At 40.7% G+C, this 23,622-nt stretch overlaps 1 protein-coding gene and 2 long non-coding RNA genes across 4 annotated transcripts; all 3 read left to right on the top strand.

The window, feature by feature from the left end:
• The first annotated feature begins 1,474 nt into the window (after positions 1 to 1,474).
• Positions 1,475 to 21,404, top strand: LOC138202478 (interferon-induced protein 44-like). Of its 2 annotated transcripts, none has more exons than XM_069156496.1 (9): positions 1,475 to 1,550; positions 1,694 to 1,746; positions 2,238 to 2,303; positions 17,646 to 17,679; positions 17,851 to 18,046; positions 18,305 to 18,457; positions 19,950 to 20,121; positions 20,232 to 20,332; positions 20,552 to 21,404. In XM_069156496.1, exons 3-9 carry the CDS (start codon positions 2,243 to 2,245, stop codon positions 20,726 to 20,728), a joined length of 894 nt encoding a protein of 297 aa, XP_069012597.1. In that variant the 5' UTR covers positions 1,475 to 1,550; positions 1,694 to 1,746; positions 2,238 to 2,242; the 3' UTR covers positions 20,729 to 21,404. The 2 variants fall into 2 exon arrangements, with proteins under 2 accessions (XP_069012597.1, XP_069012596.1); XM_069156495.1 differs by lacking the exons at positions 17,646 to 17,679; positions 17,851 to 18,046; positions 18,305 to 18,457; ... (1 more) ...; positions 20,232 to 20,332; positions 20,552 to 21,404 and adding exons at positions 2,424 to 2,457; positions 2,630 to 2,825; positions 3,083 to 3,235; ... (1 more) ...; positions 7,985 to 8,085; positions 8,305 to 9,067.
• On the top strand, positions 15,402 to 15,985 carry LOC138202388 (uncharacterized). The gene is made up of 3 exons (XR_011178643.1): positions 15,402 to 15,483; positions 15,644 to 15,820; positions 15,901 to 15,985. It is a non-coding gene; the product is annotated as an uncharacterized lncRNA (long non-coding RNA).
• On the top strand, positions 16,738 to 17,510 carry LOC138202680 (uncharacterized). The gene is made up of 3 exons (XR_011178663.1): positions 16,738 to 16,809; positions 16,953 to 17,005; positions 17,469 to 17,510. It is a non-coding gene; the product is annotated as an uncharacterized lncRNA (long non-coding RNA).
• Positions 21,405 to 23,622: the final 2,218 nt, after the last annotated feature.

The following is a 23,622-nucleotide window of genomic DNA, read 5'->3' as shown; positions in this document are numbered from 1 at the left end:
TGGGTGACAGGTCTGGACTGCAGATGAGACAGTTTAGGACCCAGACTCTTCTGCTACGGAGCTATGCTGCTGTAATATGTGCAGAATGCGGTTTATCGCAGCATATGTGGCTACAAAGCTTCTATATATATCGTTCAACATTAATGGTTCCTTCCCAGATGTGAAAGCTACCCATGCCATGTGCACTAATGCATCCCTGTACCGTCACTGATGCTACCTTTTGAAGTGTGCGCTGATAAGTAGCTGGATGGTCCCTCTCCTCTTTTGTCCGGAGGATGCAACGTCCATGATTTACAAATGAATTTCAAATTTTGATTCATCAGACCACAGGACAGTTTTCAACTTTGCCTTGGTACATCTTAAATGAGTGTTGGCCTAGAGAAGCTTCTGTATCATGTTTATATCTGATTTTTTTTTTCTTTGCATGGTAGAGTTTTAACCTGCATTTGTGGATGCAGCGATGAACTGTCTTCACAGACGATGTTTTCTGAAGTGTTTCTGAGCCCAGACTATGATTTCCACCACAGAATTGTGTCTGTTTTTAATGCAGTGCGGCTTGAGGGCCCGAAAATCTCGGTCATCCAATATTGGTTTCCTTCCTTCTCCCTTGTGTGCAGAGACTTGTTCAGATTCTCTTTTTTTATGACAATATGGACCGTAGATGATGAAATCCACAAATTCCTTCTAGGTCTAGCAACAATATTCTTAAATTTTTGCACTATTTTCCCACGCAGTCTTTCACAGAGAGATGAACCTCTCCCCATCTTCCCTGCTGAGAGACTCTGCCTCTCTGAAATGCTTTTTTTATACTCAATAATGTTACTGATCTGTTGTCAATTAGCCTAATTAGTTGAGATTTTCTATGATTTGTTGTTTTAGCATTACACAACTTTTCCAGTATTTTGTTGACCCAACTTTTTTTAAATGTGTTGCTGGCAACAAATTCGAAATGAGCATATATTTTTCATAAGACAATAAAATCTTTTAATTTCAACATTTAATATGTTTGTCTTTGGTATATTTTCAATTAAATATGTTTTCACATGATTTCAAATGTGTCACTTGAAGAAAAACACATTTCTGCCTTCAAAACATGTTGGTAGAGTAACCAGTTTGTCAGCTCTGAATCATAAACAAATTTTAATTTGTAGATGTTTTTTGTTTCACTTTACAATCATTCAAGCTGCACCTTTAAAAACAGGTATTGTATTTGTATAATGCAGGCTATGCTCACATTACTCAACAATTAACACATAAATATGAAATGTAGACATTTTTAGTATTATTTCCATTTGATAAAAATTCACGTACATTACATCTACATGGAGAAAAGCTGTGTTTAATGGTGTGATGCACCCATCCACACTCTGAGTTACCGCACACCTGAACTAGACTGTCAGCAGAGAAGGAAATTATTTGAAATCACATGACCAAAAGGAATCAGAAACCAAAGTGAAAATGTTTATATAAGTGTGATGGCACACAGTGTACATCAGTGGAAACAGCAGCAAACAGACCAACAGCTTTCCAGCATGACGGGACACTCTTAGGTACGCTAACCTGGAGTTTGCACTTTACTACTTCAGGAATACCAACTCATGATGGTTTCATGCTCCTGTCATACCAATCATATTTGTCAAAGTGTTCATAACGAACTTGATGGAATCTAAAAAGCATAATTTTTCAATTTCAGAACCATTACCTGAAGTAAAACCATCTCTTCTTTCTGCACGCACAACCGCTGAGGTAAGAATTTTCCTCATGAATTATAATAAATGTGGTTTATGAATAATTTACCATCAGGAAGTAAACTGTTATGCATTTTCAGGATTCAAGACATTTTTCAGTACTTCCGGTTCTACCTAGATTTTCAATCATTATTTCAATTCTTCCTTATTTCGTTCTTTTTTCTCAAATTAATATTTAATAGTTCTCAAAATGATATATAAATATATATATATATATATATAAAACTTACGTTAGATGGAGAAACTAAACAAAATGAAAGTAATTTCTTCAGACGACAGTCACCTTGGTTTAGAGTGATACAGTCTGTTTACGTCATGCTTTTAATGGAAAGTTGGAAATGATGTTAATTAAAATTTTCAAATAAGTGTTATGTTACATTTAAATATTAAGTATTAAATATTCTGGTGATATTTGTTTCGGCTCAATATGATTCATACTGTGTAAAAAGGTGTTTGCTGTTTACATGTTGCTTAAAAATTTCATTTCAGCTGTGATGGCATACATTTGGAGATTTCTGAAAGGTTCCGAACCCAAAGATGATCCTCCTCCTCCTAGTAAGATACATAAAATATTACTGAAAATTGTTTAAACCTGGAGGTATAATAACAGATAACACTTTGTTTACTTTAAATGTGACTTTAACATGATGCCAACATGTGCATTTGGCTTTCCAGCTTCAGAGGAACCATGGAGGAAAGTACCATGGGGGTGAGTTTTAAGGGTGTGGTGCCAAACTGTCATTTTGAGACTACTTTTTGTTGTGTTTTTGTGTGTGTTTGTCTGTTGCGTAAGCTTAAGTATATATAATATGTACAGAATTTGCATCATATATTTATAGGCTGTAAGTTCACATTAAAGCCATTTTTTTCTTTATGAACAGTGACAGAGAGAAAGACCTTCAGCTTGTGAGAGATTATCAGCCTCATAAAGAGGTCAAACATCTGAGAATTCTGCTTCATGGACCACCAGGTGCTGGCAAGTCCAGCTTCTTCAACTCTGTTGACAGTACTTTACGGGGGACAATTGCAACTCGAGCTTTGGCAGAAGCTAACTCTACTAACAGCTTCACCAAAAAAGTATGAATCATTTTAACTGCATTTATAAATTTAGAACAATGCAACATTTTTAACGTGATCACACTGTTAAAATCTTTCATGAAAATACAAAACATTATATAACTTTTTCCAGGTGTTTTCAAAACCTTTTTTTAGTAGTTGTACATTGTAATTACAATAGTAGTGATAAAACGTGAGTAAACTAATGAGTTTCAGGATGTTAGTAGTATGTGTAATATGTGGCCCTTTGTAACAGGCACTACTTTTTAAATTTACAGTACAGAAGTTATCAAATCCAGAGAGGAGGACCAGAAAACTTTTACCCTTTTGTCTTCACTGACACCATGGGTCTTGAGAAGGACACAAATAGAGGAGTTTGTGTGGAGGACATCAAACTGGCCATGAAGGGACATGTGAAAGAAGGCTACAAGGTAGGATCACTGCATTCGTTAACACCCGACATTATTAAGAATATACAGTGTGCAGTGTCGGGCTGTACCTGACAAACAATTATCCTCTTCAATTAATAATGATTAGTTCAAGCCCAACTTGATGTTACTTAAATTAATTGTATTAATTGAACTTGAACATACTAAATAGTATGGTAGCATGGATATTGGAACACAGGAATAGATTCTGCTCCCTCTGTCTCCCCACAAATCAACTCGTCACTGTGTCGAGTTGCGAGTGACGCAAGAAAGCCGATCTGAGCCAGAAATCTGATTGGAAATGCATTTCAAACCATCTCCAAATGTGGTTTGGATCCAGATTGCAAAAATTGCATTTCATGTGTTTTTTTGCTGTTCAGCTTTCAAAAATCATTCTGGATAAATTCAGGATATATATAAAAAATTTAAAAAAAAAAAAAAACGTGGGCTGCAAGTCTGAACATAGCCTAAACAACAAATCAAAACTTAGTTGACTCAGACTTATGTCCTTGTTCAGCTGTTGACTTCAACCCCATTTCCCCAAAATTTGGGACGCTTCGTAAAATGTAAATAAAAACAGATGGCAATGATTTGTAAATCACAAACCAATATTTAATTGAAAATATACCAAAGACATGTCACATTTTTAAATTTTTTTTAAATTTTTTATTTAACCTTTATTTAACCAGGAGAGTCCCATTGAGATTAAAAATCTCTTTTTCCCATTTCCGTTCTGGCATTTGGGACAGCGGGCATAAAGAAGTCCCGAGAACACAAGGAGTATTGTCTGGCACTTTCCTGCATGATGAAGACACACAGGTAGTTTGGGAGCAGACCAAAGATTGCCTTATAAATGAAGGTGTACCAGTGACAGAGCCTATGGGTGGCCAAAGCAGGCCATCCTACCCGAGAGTATAACTCACAGTGGTGAGTCAGAGCTTTACAATTGGTAATGAACCGCAGTGAAGCATGGTAAGCTGTGTCCACCATACGAAGACAGTTAGCAGAGGCATGCATATATAGAAGATCACCATAGTCCAACACAGGCAAAAAAAAGTAGCAGCAACTAGTCACTTTTTTACATTAATTGACAAACACAGCTTATTTCGAAAATAAAAACCCAGTTTTAACCTCAACTTTTTCACAAGATATTGCACATGTGGCTGAAAAGTGAGGGAGTCATCAATCAAAATACCCAGATATTTATAAGAGTCAACAACCTCTATTTCACTTCCTTCAAGAGTGACCACCGAAGGGATATTCCGTGGCCTACTCCGAGAGTTTGAAAACAACTTAAGTTTTGTCTTATCTGCAGTTAGAACAAGATTCAGTTGAAAAAGGCTATTTTGAACAACATTAAAAGCATTTTGCAAGAGATCAATTGCCTGCACAAGAGGGCTTTATGAACTTCCTGCACAGAAAATGGGATAAAATGAAAAGGCTGACCAGTATAAACTGGAACACCAGTACAGGGTTTCACAGATCTTAGACAACAGGAGTCAAACAGAGAGCCAGAAGATATGAAGTGTTTGTTAAAACAATTCAACATCTCCGTTTTGTCATGAACAGCAACAAAACCCTTCATAATAAAAGCAGGTAAAGCTTGTGAGTTCTTGCTCACAGAGCAGGATTTTATATTTTCCAAAAACTTCTCGGATCATTTACATTTTCAGCAGTAACAGAAAAATAATATTCAGATTTTGCTTTCTTAATAAAAGAGGAACATTTGTTTCTTAGTTGCCTAAACACAAGCCAGTCAGTGGCAGAACCTGCTGTTCTTGCCTTAGCTCAAGCCAGGTTTCACTCATGAATACTGTCTGCTAGATCAGAGGAGAACCAGAGGTTATCACATCCCTGTACTCTGTATCTCCTGAAAAGGGCATGTGTATTTATGATTAAATACACATGCAAATCCTCCAATTAAAATTAAACAAATCATGATAAAACCCTTGTTCATTAACATGTTTAAGATTCCTCTTGTAAATGATACATGGTTTTAATTTAAGGACCTTAGTGTTCCTGTTAGCAGCAACAACACAATGATCACTTATGTCATTGCAGAAAACAGCAACAGCTGAGAATTAATGAGGAACATTAGTTCAAATCAAGTCAATTAATGTGGACTTCTCAGAGCACTTAAGATTTGGACCAGTGGCTGAATTAATTAACTGGGTAAGATTGACAGAATCACAAAAAGATTTCAAATCATTAGACACAGGCTTAAGCCGGTTCCAGTTAAGATCTCCAGCTAAAACAATTTCACCATAATGTAGTCTGGATAAAAGGTGTATCAGTGACTGTAATGCCTCGTTTGAAGCAGATGGAGGCCTATAACACCCAACAACGGTCATACAAAGGCTCTTAGAAATTTCAACATCCACTGCCAGAAATTCCAATTGCTTGCAAATCGATTCAGACAGAAGCACCTTCACAAGAAATTTTGATTTCACATAACAGGCAACTCCGCCACCTTTCTTTGCCCTGTCAGCACGATAAACATTGTAACCATCCATGTTCATGTCATCATCAATAACTGATTTTGTCAGCCAAGTTTCAGATATGACAATGATGTCGGCATCTATTGATTTGACCCATATTCTAATCATATCCATTTTTGGTAACAAGCTGCGCATATTAAAATGAATAATATGTAGACCAGGCAAAGATATCAAATCAGCTGGTGTCTGAATACACTGCAGCTCAGGGCCACCAGGGTTAGGCTGCACATTACCAGATATAAGCAAGAATAAAACAATCAACCATCTCTGTTTAGAAACATTACATGGCAGTTCCTTTGACATTTCATATCTGAAGTCCGAACTAGTCCTCTCACAGCACGCAAAGTAGTTATTTAAAGCCAGAAGGCTTTGGAGGCGGGGTAGGTCTCTGAGCATACTCCTTGAAAAGTTCATGTCCTGTGCCGACTGCTTCGAGGTTTGCACGGATTGTACTGCAGCCATGAAGCAAGTGCCTCCATCAGCAATGTCCGACGGGCAATACGCATTGTTAGATGTACTCACCCCGGTACGATCGCTTGCTCCCAAGTCCCACACAAACAACGCACATTGTCTGTGTCCAGAGAGGACGTGTGCGTGTGTGCGTGTGTGTGTGTGTGTGTGTGTGTGTGTGTGTGTGTGTGTGTGTGTGTGTGTGCGTGCGTGTGCGCAGGAGTTGGAGCGGTGAGAGGTGAGGAGGAGATGTGGTGGCGTGGCCAGGTGGAGACGCCAGGCAGGTGACGGTGCAGTAAGCCCTCCAGACCGGTAAAGAGAGAGATTTTCCGAGGATTGGAGCAGTGTATCCCGATTAGATGGGCCAGGAAACAGATGACCCCATAGTCCTCAAGAAATAAAGTGTACAAAGGCACTATGTGTATACTTTGCTTTAGTTCAGTATGAAAAGTTACAAATAAAAAGACTCATTAGTAAAAACAGACAACACTGGGCAGTGACATGGACTGACATGCTGCCATCTTGGATGGAATGTTGAAATGGAGAAATTTTATTGTTTTGCGAAAAATATGTTCTTTTTGAATTTGATGGCACCATGTACGTACATTGGTCAAATCTCTGCATCCACAAATGCAGATTAAAACTCTACCATGCAAAGCAGAAACCAGATATAAACGTGATCGAGAAGTGCCGCTACTTTCTCTGGGCTTCAGCTCATTTAAGATGGACTAAGTGGAAAACTGTCCTGCGGTCTGACAAATTAATATTTGTGATTCTTTTAGAAAATTATGGACGTTGCATCCCCCAGGTTAAAGAGGAGAGGGACCATCCAGCTGGTTATCAGTGCTCAGTTCAAAAGCCAGCATCTGTGACGGTACAGGGATGCATTAGTGGACATGGCCTGGTTAGCTTGCATATCAGGGAAAGAACCATTAATGCTGAACAACATTTACAGGTTTTAGAGCAGCATAAGCTGCCGTTCAGACAACGTCTCTTTTAGGGAGGAACTTGTTTATGACAGCAAAGCAAAGCAAAAACCACATTCTGCACGTATTACAACAGCATGGCTCTCTAGTTGGCACATCATGTAATGAAAAATATGACAAAGGAGACACCGAACTGTTGAGCAGAGGAAATCCTACATCAGGCAATAATGGGACAACAGTTCACTTTCTAAACTCCAGAAACTGGTCTCCTCAGTTCCCAAATGTTTTCTGTGTTGTAAATTTATCTATTTTTCATAAAACAATAACATTTCTCAGTTTTAATATTTGATATGTTTTCTTCAGTCTATATGCATTTAAATATGTGTTTACATGAATTGTGAATCATTGCATTCTGTTTTTATTTACATTTTAAACAGCGTTCCAACTTATTTGAAACAGGGTTGTGTTTGGGGGCCATCATGATGCTAAGTGCACTATGTGATCAATTTCCATAAAATATTTTTACTGACAGAAAAACATTTGAGAAACGGTTCACATACGTGAGCCATCATTTAACCAATTTGACTTTTTTCCAGTTCAATGCCAGCTCTCCCTTGTCTGAGAGTGATTCCCACAATAAGAAATCCCCCACTCTGGATGACAAAGTTCACATTCTGGTTTGTGTTGTTCCTGCCACCACAGTCAACATATTGGCTGATGAGTCTGTGAAGAAGATAAGGGATGTCAGAGCAGCAGCCAGTGACATGGGTGAAAGCAAATACAGATGTTTTAAGAGCAATCGTGGTGTCACCATTTCAAATTTTAAATCCCAGAAAAGTATTAATATTATCTGACTAGTTTCTGTTCTGTTTTGGCAGGGATTCCCCAAGTTGCTGTTCTTACTAAAATTGATGAGGCCTGTCCAGAGGTCAAAAAAGATATAATAAATGTGTACAAGAGCAAGTACCTGAAGGAACAGGTATGTTTTTAAGTCATTTTATGAGCTTATGGAGAATTTGCTCATCAAAGTAGCATCAGTTCGACTGTAATTCAGCTTTACATCTAAATTTAATAGACAAAAACCTCATTTGGTATCTGTAAAAGTGTGTTCATATAATTAATTTAGATTTGTACAATACTATTTTAGAACTAGAATCCAATTTTAGTTTTTCTTTAATGTTATATTGTTTAAACTTAGATGGAAGCTGTGAGTGTTCTGCTGGGTATTCCGCTGAACTGCATCTTTCTGGTGAAGAACTACCACTCAGAAATCGAAACAGATGACAAAACTGATTCACTGATACTGAGCGCACTGAAAAAGATGATTGACTATGGAGAAGACTTCCTGAATGACATCCAACCTACAAACACCTGAGGCACCTGGGAAATGTTGCCCAACTGTGGCAAATAATATATACGCTTAAGTAATTATAGTAAATTCCATGCAATAACCAAAGTATTTTATTCATCAAGATCTTTAATAGACAGATTTTTTTTTTCTTGTTGTCTGTATTCAACAAATCTTAGAAATATATCTATATATAATACAAACAACAAACAACTGGGTTATACTTCTGTGCTTTTGGTTATTAATCAATATTTGTAAGACATTACATGTATTTTATATTTTGTTTACTGTAACGATGAAAATGGTGCATGTTATAGAAATTAGACATAACACGTAGGCTAACTGTAAATCACTTAAATCACCTGTGTATAACTCAAAAAGAACATTGCAACCTTTGATGTAACGACTGCATGTTCAAGAAGATTAAGGGTCACTGTGGGATCTCAAATGTATGATTCAAAGACAAAAACAGAAGAGTTAAAAAGAGACAAACAGCCTTCTTCATAAACTTGTATTCATTGCAGCTGTGGTATAACAGACTCGTGCTGAGTCGGGGAATCATTAAGGATTTAGTTCCTTTGGTACCAGATCTATAATAAATATATCAATATAAGAGGTTGTCCAGAGAGTGTTTCTTTATTCATCATCAGCTGTAACTTGTTCACGTCGTGCCTCACAGACTTTTCTTTGTCTTTCGTGTATCCTATTTTTATGCCTTTTACTTTCTATTTACTGAACTCTGAAGTTCTTAATTAAACAGACAGCATGAAATAAATAATCATATGAATAAATAATGAATAAGCCAAATAGATTACCACAAATGTGTGAAATAAACACGTACAGCTCATGAAATATTTCATACTGTAAATTTTCACAATAAGTGTTCAGACCCCTTTAATACCAGCAGTTTGTAATTTATAAGGTCTGGATTTATTTCACAATGCAGTTATTCCCAACAATGTTTATATTTTTTGTTATTTTTCATCAGAATGATTGATCGCTCCTTCACCATAACTGTGGTCAAAAAGAGCCTGCAAAGCTCCCTGGCTTTTGTTTTGTTCCTGCTAATCACTTAGATACAGTATATACCAGGGGTCTCCAACCTTTGGCTCTGAGAGCTCCTTCGATCTACCGGGTAGATCGTGACCTACTGTTGGAGACTTCTGGTACATATAGAAAGTGTTTTCAGAAATTCCTAGTTCTTTGATATGTTGTCACTCACGATGCACCGCCCCATTTATTGATCCCACTCCCTATGCCAGTTACAAGATAGTCGGTTGACTTTAAAAACAAAACTATGTCGGAAACTGGAAAGATTTTGGATAATAAAAATGTTTAATTGGGGTGAAAGATTTTAAGCATTAGAATTACAATTCTATATTAAATAACATGACACATGATATTTTAATTTCATGGGTTCATTTACAGTTTTACCATTTTTGCTGGTGTTATAGTGGTTTATGCTATAAAGATATTTTTACAGGAAAAGGTCGCACACATTTTGGTGCCTATTTTATACTTTGCTAAACATGTTTGTTTCTGTTCTCCTCAATCTGATTAGTTCACACGAGGGCTGGATCATCAAAATTTGTTTTATGTTTTTGAGGAGCCACGAATGTCACTTAAGTTACTTTCTAGATCGTAAAAAAGATATATTTTTTTCGCTCAAAGATTTCACACTTTTCTCATCTTTAATAACATAAATGATCTTTTATTTAGGTGGCAACATTTCAGAGGAGCCTACAGTAGTAATCCTCAATCAAGTCCCATCTTGTTTGGTTGCAGCTCCTCATCTCCCTCCTTTATTTTGCTTCTATTTCCTATTTTCTCCTTTATTTTTGGAGGAGCAGCAAATTGGTCGGGTTACTATAACATCTAATTGCTTTTCTGTCCTTTTTTCCTTATCATGTTTGCGATCTACAAATGAAAGTTTATTTTACCTCTGCACTCATTGGATAAGTGGATCTGGATAAGGACTCGTTCAGAAGCCCAAAATACAGAAGGGTGCAATTAGTGTTGCACTTACGCACCTCCTCTCCCGGCTATAATTGATATACTTCGTCGAGAGGCTGCTGGGCTTTTAGCCAATATGGCTGACATGAAATGACATTTGATGGGTCAGGTCAACTTTGTTTTCCATGAGTGACAACGAAGTGGTCCCCTGCTCCTATGTCGCTCCAATAAATATTTGATATGATATTAAAAAACAACTTGAGATTATTTCTATCTACATATTCCTTTTGTTGAAGCATATTTTGGTCCTATAAAATATATGGTACATTCACATAATATTTACAGCCCTTTTTGCAGGGACCATCATGCAGAATTCTATAAGGCAGCTTTACTATTACAACACCATCTGTCCCATGTCGGTTACTTCTATTACCATACGGATGACAGATGCTTCTACATCCTGGTCCTCAGCAGACCTGCAGACACTTGATCTGTTTTTACAAAACCCCTCATAAAGGTTGAACACCATCTGGGTGGTGATAAACAGAGGGCACAATAAGTTGGGAGAATGTTAATGATGACAGAGGAGCTCTCAACCTGCTGCACCTCAAAGAGATCCCTAAAAGTTACAAGTCGTCCTTTTCACTGCATTTTTATATTTGCTCCATGACTTTTTGGTTTGATCTCTTTGCGCTCAAAAAATAGGTCAATGACAGCAGTTTATTCGGAATTCAATTGTATTAAAATGCCACGTGAGCACAGTAGACGAGAAGCAACCAGATGTAAATGGTTGACAACATCTGACACTAAGAAAAATACAAATACTGTACGATACCCGTCACACCCTCCACTACCCCCTGCCAAGAACAAACTTCCTGTATTTTGAAAAACCTAAATGTTGGCATGTATGCCCACAGGAAGTGTGGTGAATTGGTATAATCCAAACTGAGTGGAGAAGGCCGTTTTTTCCTTGGACTCTGGCGAGCGAGGAATCTGCCAGTAGCCCTTGGTTAAATCCAGTGTCGTGAAGAAACGCGCAGTGCCCAGTCGGTCCAGGAGTTCGTCGACCCGGGGCATCGGGTACGCATCAAATCGTGACACATCATTCACCCTGCGATAGTCCACACAGAATCGAATAGATCCATCCTTCTTGACAACAAGAACAATGGGGCTGCACCAGGCACTGTTGGACTCTTCTATTACTCCCATCTCCAGCATAGCCGCCAATTCTCTCTGAACAATTTTTCTCTTGTGTTCAGGTAGCCTGTAGGGTCGCGACTGCACCGTCACGCCTGAGACGTCTCAATGTTGTGCACTATGAGGTTCGTGCGTCCTGGCAGGAGGGAGAACACATCAGCAAACTGCTTCTGCAACTTGGCAAGGTCTGTTCTCTGAGTCCCAGAGAGATGGGCGTTGAAAGGGAGCGAGGCAGGATTGGTGGACTTTGGAACCTCTGGCCCCAGCTCCTCTCTCAGATACCGCAGACACCAGAGAAACAGACTCCGCCTCTCTCCATGCTTTTAAGAGGTTGAGGTGGTAGAGCTGTGTATCTCTGCCCCTGTCAGACCGCACCACCTCATAGTCAACGTCCCCTACTCGCCATGTGACCACAAAGGGCCCTTGCCACTTGGCGAGGAGTTTCGAGCTGGAAGAAGGAAGCAATACAAGTACCTTTTCTCCCAGTGTGAATTGCCTCAGCTTGGCCCCTCTGTTGTACAGCCGTTGTTGACGCTCCTGGGCCTGGAGCAAATTCTCACGTGACATCCGACCCAGTATATGGAGTTTTGCTCTCAGGTCCAGGACGTATTGAATTTCACTTTTGCTGGAGCTCAGACCCTCCTCCCAGTTTTCCTTAAGCAGGTCGAGCACCCCTCGTGGTTTCCTGCCAAACAGCAGTTCAAAGGGAGAAAATCCCGTCGAGGCCTGGGGGACCTCCCGCACTGCAAACAACAGAGGATCAAGCCATTTATCCCAATTATGTTCATCGTCGTGTATAAATTTACGAATCATGGATTTTAAAGTCTTATTCAGACGCTCCACAAGCCCGTCAGTCTGTGGGTGATAAACACTGGTCCGAATAGACTTAACCCCCAGTAATCCATGAAGTTCTCTCAGTGTTCGTGACATGAACTGGGTGCCCTGGTCAGTCAGAATCTCTTTCGGGATTCCCACTCGGGAGATGACCTGAAACAGAGCCTGCGCAACACTCTTTGCCGAAATGCTGCGCAATGGCACTGCCTCGGGATATCGTGTTGCGTAATCCACCAGAATTAACACAAAGTGATATCCGTGTGCACTCCGGTGAAATGGCCCGATGAGGTCCATGCCAATACGATCAAATGGGACCTCCATCAAGGGTAGAGGACGTAAAGGCGCCCTCGGAATGGCCGGCTGGTTCACCAGCTGACACGCCGGGCAAGATGCACACCAACGGCACACATCCCCCCTGATGCCCGGCCATTAAAACCGGGCCATTATACGGTCCAGAGTTTTCTCATATCCCATGTGGCTAGCCATCGGGTTAGAGTGAGCCGCCTGGAAAATCATTTCCCGACGGCTTTTCGGCACCAACAACTGGGTGTTTTCTTGACCTGTTTGAGTGTCACGACTCACTCTATACAGTCTGTCCCTAATCAATGAGAAGTGCGGGTATGACGGTGCTGCGTCAGGGCGCACCAGCTGACCATCAATTCTTATCACTTGGTCAAAGGCAAAGCGTAGAGTATCGTCCCGAGACTGCTCAAGTGGAAAATCCTCCATGGAGTGTAATTCGGGAACCAGTGGAGTTTCCACAGGAGTCTCCGCTGGTTCCCCCTCCCTCTCTGCAGCGTCGGACAACCTCGCGTCACCGCTGAGCACAGCACACATCCCGCATGTCCCTGCCAGTCATGAACGCACCCCCGTACACTGCCCCATTAATTTATGAAACCCGGGCCAATCTGTCCCCAAGATTAGGGGGTGCGTAAGGCGGGAGCTAACCGCAGCCTTCACTTTATGTTTTTTTTCCCCCATATCTAATTTCTACAGCCACCACCAGATAATCGTGAACATCCCCATGCACACACTTAATTATTACCCACGATGCCTCCATCAATGCCCTGGGCCGAACCAGGCTCTGGTGGATCAGCGACTGCATACAGCCCGAATCCACTGTCGCCTGATGTGTACCCCCTGGATCCTTACCGGAACGCGATACATTGCTCCTGGACCGGGGGAGGGTGTTGGAGGGCCGGCAACCCGAACCGTCTGTCCCGCCTCCATTAATGGACACTCCCTCCGGCAGTGTCCGGGCTGCCCACACCTTCAACACTCTTGCCCTGGTGGTTGAGGAATCCCCTGCAGGTTGGGAAGGGTGCCGGGGCCGGCCGGACACGTGGGATCGGTGAACCTGGGGGTTGTTAGTGCCTGCGGAGCTGGCAGGGCCCAAGCCAGGCCCGGTTGTTGGATCCTCCTCTGCTGCGCAGGAATCGGTCGGGCTGCAGCTTGCGGCCGACCGCCATCCCCCTGCCCACTGGGATGAAAGTGGCAGCAGACCCATGCCGCTGTCCTGGCCGGCAATCCCTCCGTGAACTGCTCCCCCACGATCTTGTCCACCATTGCCGGCGCTCCTCCGGCGCTCTCCGGCTGCAGCCATCTGGTCGCCGAGTCCCTCAGTCACTGAGCGAAGGCGAATGGCCGGTCCCCGGGCCCCAGCCTAGCCTCCCAGAAGCTCCTCCTGTGGTCCTCCGGGGACAGGCCCAACCGGTCCATAATGACTCTTTTCACGTCTGTGTACCGTCGTCTGGACCCGGGAGGCAGCCCCAGAGCCGCTGTCTGCGTCTCCCCTGTCAGGAGAGGCAGGAGTCGCACCACCCACTCCACCGCCGGCCAGGCACACGCCTCCGCCATCAACTCGAACATGTCCATAAAGTCCTGTATGTCATCCGCCGGCGTCATCTTGTGCATGGCCACCCCTGTGAAGGACGCCAGTCCTGGCGCCGGTGGGGCTGCCGCTGGCCGGGCCACTTGCTGTTCCCAGGTGCGGGTCTGTCGCTCGGCTTGGGCCTGCAACGCGCCCAGGAGCTGGCGGTTCACCTCCGCCTGATCGCGCTGCATCGCTGCGATCCCGCCCAGCATCTGCCCTAACACGACGATCGGCTGCGTCGGCATTCTGCTCTGCTGTTCACCTGTGTCCATGCCCCCACGCTGGGTGCCACTGTAGCAAGATTGGCGCTACCGGGGTCTCTCCTGGACACAGATGACATGCTCAGTCGTACGTTCAGGTGTAAAATGCTTTTATTTGCCCGGCCCATACACCAACATCCTCATGCAACCGCTTCCTCCTCAGCCTCCTTCTCCCTGCTCCCTTTATAGGGGAGAGCTCATCAGTCCACATCCAGCTCAGCTGTGCTCATCAGTTTGTATTCGGCTCAGCTGTGCTCATTATCCCTTCCCAGCACCGTTCCCTGAGCCACTCCTCTCACTCTCCACCCCCTGCAGCTGAGCTAACCACACCCCGCCACCACATTTATGTTTCAGGTTTCATTCCACATCTCTGAAATGTTTGAAATTTAAGATCAAGGTAAAACTACTATGAAACTTTTAAGTCTGGGTTTGAATCCTAACTACAAAGAGAGCTCATTTACACCACATCTATGTACAATAAACATTACTTCTGTGTGTTTTTGCAGCTGGTAACAACAGGAAAGACAAATCTCTGCGCATCATGAGCCAGAAGTTCGTCATGCTGTTCCTGGTGTCCAAAACTCAGACTGTGACTCTGGACGCAGCGGCGAAGATCCTCATCGAGGAGAGTCAGGACTCATCGAGTCACAGCAAGTACAAAAGTAAGACGCGCAGCAGAACTAAGACACCACGCGGTGCAGCTGCCGGTTCGGTTTAAAGACGGTACGTCTCTTTCCTGTGTTTAACGTTCCCTCCCTGCGTCTGCAGCGAAGGTGCGGCGTCTCTATGACATCGCCAACGTGCTGACCAGCTTGGACCTCATAAAGAAGGTCCACGTGAGAGAGGAGAGAGGCAGGAAGCCGGCCTTCAAGTGGCTCGGCCCCGTCGACTTCGGCAACTCTGGAAATGCAGGTGAGAATTAAAGACGCGCTTCGTCGGCGATACTACAGTTACTCCGCAGCCGAGTTCTCTGAGACTTCCGGTGCATCGTCCTTCTTTAGGGTGTAAAAGAGTCCATTCAACGTCAGAGTTCTTGTTTTCCGTCCGTCTGTCCGTCTATCATCGACTACAGGAAGCACTTTGAATGTAGCGGCCGTCGGTCGGCCCGACGCCGCGCAGGCAGCGACGAGCCAGGACCTCCGAAAGGCCAAGATGGCGCGTCACGCCTCGTTCAACATCACACCCACGTCTGCTGCCGTCCAGCGGCAGGTCAGCTCCGCCCCCAGCAGCCCACGACGGGAACTGACGGGTGAGAGACGCTCAATTTTCAAATTCACACGTCACTTCCAGAAGAAGTTCAATGTTTCCTGATTTTGCGTCTCACTGCAGGTCTGACAAACTATCCTGTGGATTACTCCAGAAAGACAACAACCAACAGCGCAGTGTGTCGCCTGCAGTTTGGAAATAGTGCTGAGTGAGTTAATTCTCTTTCTTTCTTTCTTTCTTTCTTTCTTTCTTTCTTTCTTTCTTCCTCTCTCTCTCTCTCTCTCTCTCTCTCTCTCTCTCTCTCTCTCTCTCTTTCTTTCTCTCTCTCTCTCTCTCTCTCTCTCTCTCTCTCTTATCAGCTTCACCTTCACTTGTTTCAGATTTATCTCGTCTTCAGCTACAGATTTCCAGCACACCGTTGCTCTTTTTGTTGACCTTTGCCACCACAAACTATCAGTATTATTGATAAAGAGAATCCACGAGCTGCCTGTAACACGGTTAAAGGTTCCTGCAGCTGTTTGAAAAGGAAGTAAAGATTATTCTTCATCTCATACTGAACTATTTTACTGAAAAGGTTGTAAAAACCTGTGCAGCATGTAGGTTCAGTTACCGGTTTGTCGGCTCTGAATCGTGACAGAATCGTGCTTCGAGATAGTCGTACTTTCCCTTTACAATCATGCAAGCTGAACCTTTAGAAACAGGTACTCAGTGTTACAGCTCAGCAAAAGTAATACGTCGCAGATATATTATTCACATAACCCAACAATTAAGACATGAAGACATTTTCAGCATGAATCTTTTTTTATGAATAAATATATATGAAGTGTACAAAGTAAAAAGCTGTGATTAAAAGTGTGATGCACTCAACCACACCCTGAGTTACCGCATACCAGAACTAGACTGGTCACATGACCAAAAGTAATCATAAACCAAAGTGAAAATGTTTATATAAGTGTGATCGCACACAGTGTACATCAGTGGAAACGGCAGCAAACAGACCAACAGCTTTCCAGCATTACGGGACACTCTTAGGTACGTTAACCTGGAGTTTGCACTTTACTACTTTAGGAATACCAACTCATGATGGTTACATGCTCCTGTCATACCAATCATATTTGTCAAAGTGTTCATAACAAACTTGGTGGAATCTAAAAAGCATAATTTTTCAATTTCAGAACCATTACCTGAAGTAAAACCATCTCTTCTTTCTACACACACAACCGCTGAGGTAAGAATTTTCCTCATGAATTATAATAAAAGTGATTTATGAATAATTTACCATCAGGAAGTGAAATGTTATGAATTTTCAGGATTCAAGACATTTTTCATACAGTACTTCCTGTTCGGCCTCGATTTTCAATTATTATTTAAAATGTTTCCTTATTTTGTTCTTTTTTCTAAAAATAATGTTTAATATTTCTCAAAATTATATCTATTGGATGAGACAGTAAACAAAATGAAAGTAAATTCTTCAGACTACAGTCACCTTGGTTTAGAGTGATATAGTCTGTCTACGTCATGCTTTTAATGGAACATCTGGAATGATGTTAATTAAAATTTTCAAATAAGTGTTATGTTACATTTAATATGAAGTATTAAAGATTCTGTTGATATTTGTTTTTGCTCAATATGATTCATACTGTATGAAAAGGTGTTTGCTGTTTACATGTTGCTTAAAAATTTCACTTCAGCTGTGATGGAATTCGTGAAAGGTTCCGAATCCAAAGATGACCCTCCTCCTCCTCCTAGTAAGATACATAAAATATTACTGAAAATTGTTTAAATCTGGAGGTAAAATAACAGATAACACTTTGTTTACTTTAAATGTGACTTTTACATGATGCCAACATTTGCGTTTGGCTTTCCAGCTTTAAAGGAACCATGGAGGAAAGTACCATGGGGGTGAGTTTTAAGGGTGTGGTGCCAAACTGTCATTTTGAGACTACTTTTTGTTGTGTTTTGTGTGTGTTTGTCTGTTGTGTAAGCTAAAGTATCTATAATATGTACAGAATTTGCATCATATATTTAAAGGCTGTAAGTTCACACTAAAACCAAATTTTTCTTTATGAACAGTGACAGAGAGAAAGACCTTCAGCTTGTGAGAGATTATCAGCCTCATAAAGAGGTCAAACATCTGAGAATTCTGCTTCATGGACCACCAGGTGCTGGCAAGTCCAGCTTCTTCAACTCTGTTGACGGTACTTTACGGGAGAAAATTGCAACTCGAGCTTTGGCAGAAACTAACACTGCTAACAGGTTCACCAAAAAAGTATGAATCATTTTGACTGTATTTATAAATTTAGAACAATGCAACATTTTTAATGTGATGACACTGTTAAAAGCTTTCATAAAAATACAAAACTTTTCATAACTTTTTCCAGGTGTTTTCAAAAACCTTTTTTTAGTAGTAATACATTGTAATTACAATAGCAGTGATAAAACGTGAGTAAACTAGTGAGTTTCAGGATGTTAGTAGAATGTGTAATATGTGGCCCTTTGTAACAGGCACTACTTTTTAAATTTACAGTACAGAAGTTATCAAATCCAGAGAAGAGGACCAGAAAACTTTTACCCTTTTGTCTTCACTGACACCATGGGTCTTGAGAAGGACACAAATAGAGGAGTTTGTGTGGAGGACATCAAACTGGCCATGAAGGGACACGTGAAAGAAGGCTACAAGGTAGGATCACTGCATTCGTTAACACCTCACATTATTAAGCATATACAGTGTGCAGTGTAGGGCTGTACCTGACAAACAATTATCCTCTTCAATTAATAGTGATTAGTTCAAGCCCAACTTGATGTTGCTTAAATAAATTATATGAATTTAACTTGAACATACTAAATAGTATGGTAGCATGGATATTGGAACACAGGAATAGATTCTGCTCCCTCTTGTCTCCCCACAAATCAACTCGTCACTGTGTGTCGAGTTGTGAGTGACTCAAGAAAGCCGATCTGAGCCAGAAATCTGATTAGAAACGCATTTCAAACCATCTCCAAATGTGGTTTGGATCCAGATTGCAAAAATCGCATTTCATGTGTTTTTTTGCTTTTCAGCTTTCAAAAATAATTCTGGATAAAATCAGGATATATTAAAAAGAAAAAAAAAAAAAAAAATCAGATGTGGGCTGCAAGTCTGAACATAGCCGAAACAACAAATCAAAACTTAGTTGACTAAGACTTATGTCCTTGTTCAGCTGTTGACTTCAACCCCATTTCCCCAAAATTTGGGACGCTTCGTAAAATGTAAATAAAAACAGATGGCAATGATTTGTAAATCACAAACCAATATTTAATTGAAAATAGACCGAAGATAACATTAAATGTTGAAATGGAGAAAATGTATCGTTTTATGAAAAATATATTTTCTTTTTTAATTTGATGGCACCATGTACGTACATTGGACAAATCTCTGCATCCACAAATGCAGATTAAAACTACCATGCAAAGAAGAAACCAGATATAAACGTGATCTAGAAGTGCCGCTACTTTCTCTGGGCTTCAGCTCATTTAAGATGGACTAAGTGGAAAACTGTCCTGCGGTCTGACAAATTAATATTTGTGATTCTTTTCGTAAATTATTGACGTTGCATCCTCCAGGTTAAAGAGGAGAGGGACCATCCAGCTGGTTATTTAATTTGATTTTTTGATTTTTGATTTTATACACTTTATTAATCCCCGAGGGGAAATTGCTCAGTTCAAAAGCCAGCATCTGTGACGGTACAGGGATGCATTAGTGGACATGGCATGGTTAGCTTGCATATCAGGGAAGGAACCATTAATGCTGAACAACATTTACAGGTTTTAGAGCAGCATAAGTTGTCATTCAGACAACGTCTCTAATAGGGAGGAACTTGCTTATTACAGCAAAACAAAGCAAAAACCACATTCTGCACGTATTACAACAGCATGGCTCTCTAGTTGGCACATCATGTCATGAAAAATATGACAAAGGAGACACCGAACTGTTGAGCAGAGGAAATCCTACATCAGGCAATAATGGGACAACAGTTCACTTTCTAAACTCCAGAAACTGGTCTCCTCAGTTCCCAAATGTTTTCAGTGTTGTAAATTTATATATTTTTCATAAAACAATAAATATTTCTCCGTTTTAATACATACATACAACATACGTGAACCATCATTTAACCAGTTTGACTTTTTTCCAGTTCAATGGCAGGTCTCCCTTGTCTGAGAGTGATTCCCACTATGAGAAATCCCCCACTCTGGATGACAAAGTTCACATTCTGGTTTGTGTTGTTCCTGCCAACACAGTCGACATATTGAAGGATGAGTCTTTGAAGAAGATAAAGGATGTTGGAGCAGCAGCCAGTGACATGGGTGAAAGCAAATATAGATGTTTTAAGAGCAATCGTTGTGTCACCATTTCAAATTTTAATTACCAGAAAAGTATTAATATTATCTGACTAGTTTCTGTTCTGTTTTGGCAGGGATTCCCCAAGTTGCTGTTCTTACTAAAATTGATGAGGCCTGTCCAGAGGTCAAAAAAGATATAAGAAATGTGTACAAGAGCAAGTACCTGAAGGAACAGGTATGTTTTTAAGTGATTTTATGAGCTTGTGGAGAATTTGCTCATCAAAGTAGCATCAGTTCGACTGTAATTCAGCTTTACATCTTAATTTAATAGACAAAAACCTCATTTGGTATCTGTAAAAGTGTGTTCATATAATTAATTTAGATTTGTACAATACTATTTTAGAACTAGAATCCAATTTTAGTTTTTCTTTAATGTTATATTGTTTAAACTTAGATGGAAGCTGTGAGTGTTCTGCTGGGTATTCCGCTGAACTGCATCTTTCTGATGAAGAACTACCACTCAGAAATCGAGACAGATGACGACACTGATTCACTGATACTGAACGCACTGAAAAAGATGATTGACTATGGAGAAGACTTCCTGAATGACATCCAACCTACAAACACCTGAGGCACCTGGGAAATGTTGCCCAACTGCAGAAAATAACATATATGCTTAAGTAATTACATTAAATTCCATGCAATAACCAAAGTATTTTATTTATCAAGATCTTTAATAGACAGATTTTTTTTTCTTAATTTCTGTAGTCAACAAATCTTGGAAATATATCTATAAATAATACAAACAACAAACAACTGGGTTATACTTCTGTGCTTTTGGTTATTAATCAATATTTGTAAGACATTACATGTATTTTATATTTTGTTTACTGTAATGATGAAAATGGTGCATGTTATAGAAATTAGACGTAACACGTAGGCTAACTGTAAATCATTTAAATCACCTGTGTATAACTCAAAAAGAACATTGCAACTTTTGATGTAACGACTGCATGTTCAAGAAGATTAAGGGTCACTGTGGGATCTCAAATGTATGATTCAAAGACAAAAACAGAAGAGTTAAAAAGAGACAAACAGCCTTCTTCATAAACTTGTATTCATTGCAGCTGTGGTATAATAGACTCGTGCTGAGTCGGGGAATCATTAAGGATTTAGTTCCTTTGGTACCAGATCTATAATAAATATATCAATACAAGAGGTTGTCCAGAGAGTTTCTTTATTCATCATCAGCTGTAACTTATTCACGTCGTGCCTCACAGACTTTTCTTTGTCTTTCGTGTATCCTATTTTTATGCCTTTTGCTTTCTTTTTACTGAACTCTGAAGTTCTTAATTAAACAGACAGCATGAAATAAATAATCATATGAATAAATAATGAATAAGCCAAATAGATTACCACAAATGTGTGAAATAAACACGTACAGCTCATGAAATATTTCATACTGTAAATTTTCACAATAAGTGTTCAGACCCCTTTAATACCAGCAGTTTGTAATTTATAAGGTCTGGATTTATTTCACAATGCAGTTATTCCCAACAATGTTTATATTTTTTTTTTTATTTTTCATCAGAATGATTGATCGCTCCTTCACCATAACTGTGGTCAAAAAGAGCTTGCAAAGCTCCCTGGCTTTTGTTTTGTTCCTGCTAATCACTTAGATACAGTATATACCAGGGGTCTCCAACCTTTGGCTCCGAGAGCTCCTTCGATCTACCGGGTAGATTGTGACCTACTGTTGGAGACTTCTGGTATATATAGAAAGTGTTTTCAGAAATTCCTAGTTCTTTGATATGCTGTCACTCACGATGCACCGCCCCATTTATTGATCCCACTCCCTATGCCAGTTACAAGATAGTCGGTTGACTTTAAAAACAAAACTATGTCGGAAACTGGAAAGATTTTGGATAATAAAAATGTTTAATTGGGGGTGAAAGGTTTTAAGCATTAGAATTACAATTCTATATTAAATAACATGACATGATATTTTAATCTCATGGGTTCATTTACAGTTTTACCATTTTTGCGAGTGTTATAGGTAGGTAGGTAGGTAGGTATATACTTTATTAATCCCCGAGGGGAAATTTTTTCGCCACAGCAGCATACATACAGAAGCAATAATAGAAACAATAGAATAAAATAATAGAATAGAATAATATAATAGAAAAAGCAATAAAATAAAATCGCAGTAAATAGCAGTAAAAAATATAAATATAAAATATAAAATGCACAGTATATACAGTATATATACAGTACATTGTATATCTATATATATTATATACAACAAACCAATAAACACAGTCAAAATATATATATGTATATATATATATATACATGTATATATATATATATACATACAGTACAGTATATATCTATATATATAATATACAAGCAACCAAGAAACACAGTCAACAGTGTTATTGTACTGTGATGGATTTTGCCAGAGGTGAGTTATCGTAAAGTCTTATGGCAGTGGGCAGGAATGATCTCCTGTATCTGTCCTTGTGACAGCGGAGCTGGAGGAATCTTTTAGAGAAAGTGCTCCGCTGTCCCTGCAGCAGGTGGTTGAGAGGGTGGACAGGATTATCCAAGATGGACAATAGTTTGTTCAGCGTCCTCCTCTCCACCACCTTTTCCAGACTATCTAGTTTGTAGCCGATGATGGAGCCGGCCTTCTTAACCAGTTTGTTAAGTCTGTTGGTGTCACCGGCTCCAATGCTGCTCCCCCAGCAGACCACAGCGAAGTACAATGCACTGGCCACAACAGACTGGTAGAACATCTCCAACATCTCGCTGCACACATTGAAGGATCGAAGTTTCCTCAAGAAAAAGAGTCGACTCATCACCTTCTTGTAGACAGCATTGATGTTGGTCTTCCAGTTCATTCTGTTGCCGATGGACACACCCAGGTACTTGTACTCCTCAACCATGTCCACCTCCTCTCCCAGAACTCTCAGCGGTTGTGGAGCCGTCGTCTTCCTCCTGAAGTCGACCACCATCTCTCTGGTCTTGGCCACGTTCAGGAGCAGGTGATTTCTTCCCGCCCACTCCACAAAGTCCTCCACTACTGCCCTGTACTCGTCCTCCCGTCCATCCCTTATACCACTACCACTGCAGAGTCATCAGAGAACTTCTGCAGATGGCAGGACTCTGAGTTGTACTGGAAGTCAGTTGTGTACAAGGTGAACAGAAAGGGGGACAGAACAGTTCCCTGAGGAGCTCCAATACCACTGACCACCGTATCAGACAGCACACTGCCCAGACGGACAAACTGTGGTCTGCCTGTCAGGTAGTCAGTGATCCAGGAGACGGTGGACGCGTCCACCCACAGCTTCTCACTCAGCAGCAGTGGTTGGATGGTGTTGAATGCACTGGAGAAATCAAAGAAGGTGATTCTCACAGATTCACCGTTTCCATCCAGGTGAGACTGAGCTCGTTGCAGCAGGTAGATGATGGCGTCGTCCACTCCCACACGAGGCTGGTACGCAAATTGCAGAGGGTCCAGAG

Source organism: Embiotoca jacksoni, unplaced genomic scaffold, assembly GCF_022577435.1.
Source record: "Embiotoca jacksoni isolate LCO1_2020_lvr unplaced genomic scaffold, fEmbJac1.0.p SCAF_21, whole genome shotgun sequence".
Taxonomy (NCBI): Eukaryota; Metazoa; Chordata; class Actinopteri; family Embiotocidae; genus Embiotoca; species Embiotoca jacksoni.
Note: the sequence above shows the minus strand (reverse complement) of the source record. Positions and strands in the feature narration are given on the sequence as shown.